Below are 7,761 nucleotides of genomic sequence, written 5' to 3'. Positions count from 1 at the left end.
AGAATACCCACTGGCTTTCTCACTGCATCCCCCCCCCCTCCCCCAAATGAATGTAACCCACTACTCACAAATCTACAACAGAGCCCACACTTCTCATTCATGGTAAAATTTTTCAGTCACAGAGAGAGAGAGAGAGAGAGAGAGAGAGAGAGAGAGAGAGAGAGAGAGAGAGAGAGGGGGTGTATATATAGACCATCTTGAAAAACTGCCCATCTAATTTAACTCCAGGTCTTTGTAGGATGTGTCATCTGTTTCAGTATTTTGCAATATTTGCAAAACAAATAACTTTGCACAAATCAGTGATGAAAATAATCACTAATACTGTTGCTAACAACTTAGATTTCATTCCTCTACGGACTTTCTTCTAAAAGCTTAGCTGGGAACAATTACTGATTACCAAGCTTACTCAGAGCAGTATTGCCAAACACTACTGAGAAGACTTTGGAAAAAAGAAACTTTTACCAAACTTTGGCCAGAAAGAACAATGAAGAAACTAAATTGATACTTCATTGTTGCTTCAGTAATACAGCAACTTTATGTAGTAAAAATACTGCAAAAACAGTCATATGCTATTTATTTGAATTAGATACTACTTACTAATGTATGTAAACAATCTTTACGGTCTCCTGTTCTGACGTCAGTAGGGTGTAACATCTGAATAGTTTATTCAGCATTCAGCATTGTTGGCTGGAAGTCTTACTTTTTGATGAGTCAGTGTTATATGCCACAGCTAAACATGAGGTCTGGGTGATTGAAACCAATGGTGGCTATGGTCTTCTTGTCTCTAGGAACAGATAGTTTATGACGGCTAAAATTTCACAACTTCTGGTAGTGAAGTGCCAGCAGATTACTAATGAATCTGAGTGTTCCTCTCATCAGTAACTTTTTACTTATTACCATGAATCTGGCACAATACCAGAAAGAAAAACCAAGTCTAATTGCCAAATGATTGTGACAATATTAGTACAAACAAGGTATGTGTTATTTTCTTTGCTGATGCCCAAAAAAGTCAGAGTAAGATTCATTGAAAATAGATTCATGACAACACAACCATGCTGCAATGTTACAGCTTGCTTGGAGTAATCACGTTCAAATGGATGTAGATATTAGTAGTAGTGTATGAGGCTTGTCCTAGAATGATTACCCTGATCTCTGGACTGAAAAGAATGTATTTTACAACTTGAAATTTTATAATCAAGTGTTTTAAACACACAACCTGCAACAAAGTATAAGCAGGTGCTGTCTGTCTTCACTGTTATGTAGATCTTTTAGTGCCTCGAGAACCGCAGGGTAAATTCTGTCTTCCGCCATCTCTAACACACTGTATTTTAAGTACGAGAGTGGGAGAGTGGAGATGTGTGTACTGCGCCACCGGTTTCTGTGTGTGCAGGATGAACATCTATCAGAATACCACAGTTGTGGCAGTCTAAGCTGACAAGTGTTTCCCCACTTGCGCCATAGAAGCTGTGTGTGAAGTACAAGAAGCAAGCACGCGTTATTTTTTGACGGTGTAATGATTGTCTTTGTTATGAACAAACTAAATATGATTTGACTAGAGACTTAATTTGGCTGTTAGACTTTCTAGAAGCAAGAACTGTCTTTGAATTTCTGGTGGTTATTGAACTCACGACATTGTAAATATACTTAATTTTATCTGACGTTGACGCAATTGACTTGCAACAATTTGTATACTTATGACAATTGTGGAAAAAGGAATATACCACAACTGAACTGAAAGTATTGTTAGAGTACCTAGTTATTTCAAGAGCACACACACACACACACACACACACACACACACACACACACACACACACACACACACTAATGGAATTTGTCATAGCTAATCCATCACAGTATCATAGTTTGGGAATAATGGCACTATTGTTAACCACCATATAGAGGAGACACCGAGTCACAGACAAACACGAAAAAAAGACTGCCATAAATGTTGAGCTTTCGGCCCAACAGCCTTTTTCTAAATTTGAGAAAAACGACCTCTATAGTAACAGTAGAGAAAAAATGACCTCATTATCTGTTATTAAAGCTGTCAGTGGCTTAGAAAAAGAGGTCAACATGCAGTAATAAAATTTTTTGACCATTTGTCCAGTAATACAAAATACCTGACAGGTAGCACAGCAAGTTTTAAACCTAACCTAAAATCATTTCTCCTGGAACAATTCCTATTCCACAGTTGATTTTTTTTAAGTGGTGGCCTGTAATAAAGCCCTAGCTTTAATTGTAGGTGTATTGACAAAAATATGTTCATTGATGTTAACACCCATCACCTATATGTATATCTTGTAAACTGACATGGTCCACATTTCAGTAACAATTGTTCAAGTGATCTATTGAACACTTAACTAAATAAAAATAGATTTAATTATATGAATTACTGAAGTTAACTGAAACCATTGTTAAACTCTGATGGGTTTGGTATGCTATAGCAACATTCAGAAAGGTTATGATGTTTACATGCCCTGTCTATCTGGAAGCAGTAAAAGCTGTAGTGTACTAGAAGGAGAGAAGCCTTATTTCTGTTGGTCATGTAGGGCTCTTACTCTGCACTTTCATCTACTTCCTTCCATTAGCCTTTCATTTCTGCCAATAGAGTTCACATTCTCTTAAGTCATAGGATGTGCTACTTTAATAAATTGCTCCATAGAAGAGATGGTTTGTGTCACAAAGCAATTTTTATTTCTTATAAGCCATTTGTATTACAAAACTTTATTTAAATATTAGTTGCTGGATAATATATCAAATATTAAACCTTAAGCTAAGTGTTTGTCAGTCTATAACATCACAAACATTAAGTAAACTGTTTTATTAACAAAATCAGTAAGGGTAGGACCCCATAAGAACTTAAAATTTGGGTGAACATTTATCAGATCCAAGTTACACACAACCATAACTAATTAATAATTTATATCCATTTTAAAATGATGAAGACATTTTAACATATGCCTTTGTATAAATATTAGAAAGTATTTGTTGATTCCCATTAATTTAATGGGATCTTTTGTGTATACAAGAGAAATTAGAGGCTTATTTTATAAATAATGATTTCTTACTTTTACACTCTTCTCCTGAGTATGTTTAAATCTTCATTAAGGTTGCTCATGGAAAGCACTTCCAACACACAATTAAAATACCAGATATTTCTGAACCACAGTAGCTTGTATCCTTTAAAATATTCTTAAAATAATGAAAGCAAGATGCTCATAATTTTCTAAAAAGTTATTTTGATAGTGAGAAATTGACACAAATGAGCTTATTTATTTGGCACTGATTATCTATAAACCCTGTTATGTGTGATTACATTGTAGTTCAGATGTCTAGTGTCAAGTTCCTCTTATTTATTGTACTGAGGAATCAGACAGTGAACTCTGGTAACACTGGCCCAGTGGTAGCACTGCATATGCCACCAAAAAATACTGTTCTGCCACCATAGTCTTCAAATTATCCTCAGGGATCTGTGGTAGCACTGAAACAGTTAACATACATCATACAGTTGATAGAAAAAGTAATCAGTAGTTTATTAGCTGAACCAAGCAATCTTTGACAGCTTGAGTTGCACATTAAAGTGAAGTATCTAGTTTTTAATTACCTTAAAGCTCTAATTCAGCTTGTTTTGTGGTGAGCAGCTAAGTGTGTGTGCCAACCTTTTCATGAAATGTTCTTTAATTTTAAAAATATCTAATTTTGTCATTTAGCGGACTTTTAATGTCAAATAGTTGTTGAGACAAAGTTCCTGCTTAAGTAAGGCAGTAAACATTGTGCTAGCATTATACAGCTTTTGAACTCCTCAAAATAGTGTTTCTACAAAATCATTTGTCATACAGAAAGGTGGAATGTTCCCATCTGCTATGTTTTTTATATTTCCATAAGTAACCAATTTTTTTGCTGATATTTGTATTATTTTCAATTCAAAAATCTATTAGCATGTGATACTTACATGAAAATATCAAGATCATACTTAGATAACTACACTTTAATATATTGTTCAGACCACAATTTTCGTTATGTTCACACTGATGCAATTTGTTTTCATAAGGGCACTCCTGATTTGAAAATATAATTAATTGAAGTCGGTACAACAACTCTCAACCTGCAAAACCCTACGAGCTAATCATTATATTTGAGAAAAGTGAACCACGCCAATAGAAAGTTTGGCCGTGTCACTTTCCTATGAAGTACCTTGAATCACTTTAAATTAGTTCCATGGCAGATTATGTTGAAACTGTTGTTAGATTCTGAACTGACTACATACTATAGTAACTAATTTTTTTATACCAAATGACATACAGCATTGATTAACTCACTGATTAATAATTTCTTGTAGCTTTACCTAAGCTTCAGTATGGCACTCATACATACAAATAAAGGGACCCACATTATGAAAGAGTAATAGGATCTGTGTATTTCCTGTAAGCCATAATCTTATTTGTTCTGGTAGTTTGTCCAGCCCTGCAAAATCCAGCCTAGCTCATTTTCGAAGTATAAGGTATTTATGGAACAACAGTTTCTTCTTACATCCATCCAAGTAGTAGGATTCTTCCCAAAATTGGCAGTTCATGGTTCGAAAGCTCTTGAAGACTTATGTTGCGTTGACTGGCACAGAATTATGAGTATGACCTATGCACTACTGTGCAATCTTTCTTAATCTTTCCTAACCTTACCTGGTTATTGTCCTCTCTGCCACTTCATACTTCTCAATTTCTGAATTCTCATAAGTGACAAGAAATGTAAAACTCATCTTAACTCTCCTCCTCCCCCACCCTCTTTTTATCTTGCTCTTACTCTTGTTGCAATCCTGTTTTTGTCAATATTTTCATTTATTTTACCACATGATCAAATGGTTCTGAAAGTCTTCCGAGATCTGTGATTACTGCCCTGAACACACAAATTTGAGAGAATAGGTCATATCTTTTATTCATAGTGTATGTGCAGGTGCCCATAGATTACCAAAATTAACAGTAATGCTAAGGGTGTAGTTAGTGATTTCATTCTTGTAGATTCGCTTCGTCAGCACAAAGTACATGCGCGCGTACCCCTGTTTTGTCTTCAGCATAAGTTAGATTAAGTAGTGTGTAAGTCTAGGGACTGAACCTCAGCAGTTTGATCCCATAGAAGCTTTCCACAAATTTCCAAAAAAGTTCATGTTGGCACTGAAGATGCATTTGCCTTTTTCATTCCCCAGTGGACTGCAATGACACCCTGATCAGAGATCTATGCTTGGATTCCTGCCTCAGTCAGACCATCAAGCAGCCTAGTGTGAATAACACCATAGGAAGTATTCAGTTATTGATGGGCCTCTACAAAAACAGGATAGCCGTGGAAAAGTGAAGCTGCAGGCAGTTATGCTTGAGAATCAGAAGCAGTCTTCAAAAGCAAAGTACCAGTGTGTAAGAGAGCAGGATTTCACAGGGCCAGCTATAGCAACACCACCGTTTTGATTAATAAACGGATTTACCATAACAGAGGGCTGGCCATTTTCAGTGCGTGAAACCAAAAGGTACCATGTTGCAGCTGGGAGGATGTAAGTCATTAATCTCATTCTATGTACGTTTAGTAGTCGTCGACTGTGAAGATGACTGGCTCATTGCGAGAAAATTCTGCATGACTGGCAGCATCTCAAATGGCACACTCCTTCCAACTGGCACACCCAGCTTAGGTGATTGAGGTGTGACCTGTGGTGTGAACGAACAACTGACAATCACCTGCTGCATGTCAGACGCATGGGACAGCATTTAGTTGTGCACAGGAAGGAAGAAGAGAGAGGAACCTCAAACACTAGTGAAGGAAAGGAAAAAAAAAATACACATACAGAGTGGAAGGGAAAAGATGCTGCAAAGGCTGGGGTCTTGTGGTAGCCGAGCACGATCCCACTGAAGAGTGGCAACCAGCCTCCCCAGCCCCCTCCCTTGCTGGTTGGTTGGTGGGGGCAGGGGGAGGGGGACGTTATTTGCATAACCTGCTTGTACTAAATGTCTTCCATCAGTATTAGCATTTAAAATTACAGTTAAGTTGAGCTTATGATACAAATTTCATCAATCTTCCATCAGTATTATTGTTTAAAATTACAGGTAAGTAACTTATGATACAAATTTCACTAACCACAGGCAAATATAATGAATTTCTTTTTATGTGTGACACTAACTGCTGAGAATGTTGTATATTATAAAACAGATTCATTCATACCTCCTCTGCTACTGTATACAATTGGTCTGCCATTGTTTTTCCAGTCTGTTGCACCATCCTGAAGAAGATCCCCTTCTTGTTTTGCAGCAGTATGTATGGGTGGTCAAATTCCTTAAAAATTTAACAAAAACAATTTGAGTATTTTTTCAGAAAAGCAGATGTTTTAAATTCAAGATGCAACTTCAGTACTTCGATTAAACTAGAAAGTGAAGCTACCATATGATAATCCCATTGCACATTAACATGGCTAGCTGAGGTCAAATCAAGTTAAACCCTCACTCAAATAATGTGAGATTATTTAATGCATTGTTTTGTTTGTGCAGTTATGCAATGATGATGACTAGCATATTGGAAATAGTTGTAATACTTACAACAACACTTCCAGAATCCATTACAAGCACTTTGTCACTGTCCATGACAGTGTGCAAACGGTGGGCAATTGTCAACACTGTGCAGTCCACAAATTTCTCTCTGATGGTATGTTGTATGAACTCATCGGTTCTGGAAAGGAATATATTTCTGTTGTTTTATCAAATCTAATACTACATAAAAACTTTGTCTCATCGGAATTATTGTCTTTTGGCATTTAATTATTAGAGGGCTGTTTCAATGTGTTTCAATGTGTTCCACTGAAAAATAATTGAAACACGCTTTAAGACATTTCACACACTATGAGAGGAGACAATCAATTCCTATTTTGTAGAGTGCAGACGGGTGCTGACAGTTCACAACAGCACCCACTTTCATGCCTTACAAACTGACCTATATGAATTTCTTCAGGTTGTCAAAGATGTGAAAATCACACAGTGAAAGACCCGGGTTGCAAGGAGCACATTACAGTGTTTCCTAGCCAAATCGCTGAAGCACAGCCTTCATCCAGTTGTGTGTATGGGGTGAAGTCATTATCATGCAGCATGGCAATTCAGTCTGACAGCATTACTGGGCATTTTAACTTTATCATTTATCACACTTTCTGCAAAGTGTCTTCTCATAGGTGCTGCATATTAATTGTGGTTCCACACTTCAGGATCTCAATGAGCAGAAGGTCCCTGCAGTCTCAGGAGGTGGTCAACACTACCTTACTGGAACTTGCCAACAGCTTTGTATTTCTTTGCCCAGGGAGATGTGGGATGTTTTCAGCATTGACTTTGCTGTAGGACAGAATCATCCTATTGCATGGTAACACCATCTCCCACACTTCAGCAATTTGGTTGCGAAACACTAACATCCTCAGTGCAGGCCAGATCATTCACTACGTGCTTTTCATGTCTTGATGCACATTGACTGTTCACCAGTTTTTCAACATTCACAATGGGGAAAAGCAGCATTTGACATCATGCTAACTGTAACTTTGGTCTTTGTAATTGGGAATGTGATTAAACAACATTGTAACGAACAGAGTAGGCTAACATGGCTGGATAGCAGAGTTAAAATTCAACCATAAAAATATACAACCATAGATATATGTGAAAATCTTACTAGTTGTCCAGGATTGTTTTGGCCATTAAAACTGAATAATATTTGAAAGTAACTCCATTGATATCACATTGGTATTTTACA

The 7,761-nt window shown here is 36.9% G+C and overlaps 1 protein-coding gene across 1 annotated transcript in view; it reads right to left on the bottom strand.

Moving 5' to 3' along the window:
• Window positions 1–2,969: 2,969 nt before the first annotated feature.
• Window positions 2,970–7,761, bottom strand: part of LOC126149332 (ATP-binding cassette sub-family C member 4-like) — a 109,652-nt gene continuing 104,860 nt past the window's right edge. Inside the window, exons 24-26 of the mRNA XM_049915808.1 lie at window positions 6,573–6,702; window positions 6,202–6,312; window positions 2,970–3,484 (exon numbers count right to left, since the gene is read on the bottom strand). Of these exons, the coding sequence (XP_049771765.1) occupies window positions 3,455–3,484; window positions 6,202–6,312; window positions 6,573–6,702 (271 nt within the window). The 3' untranslated portion in view covers window positions 2,970–3,454. The remainder of the gene's footprint in view (window positions 3,485–6,201; window positions 6,313–6,572; window positions 6,703–7,761) is intronic.

This window comes from Schistocerca cancellata, chromosome 2, assembly GCF_023864275.1.
Source record: "Schistocerca cancellata isolate TAMUIC-IGC-003103 chromosome 2, iqSchCanc2.1, whole genome shotgun sequence".
Lineage (NCBI taxonomy): Eukaryota > Metazoa > Arthropoda > Insecta > Orthoptera > Acrididae > Schistocerca > Schistocerca cancellata.
This window is presented reverse-complemented; position numbering and strand designations above follow the sequence as displayed.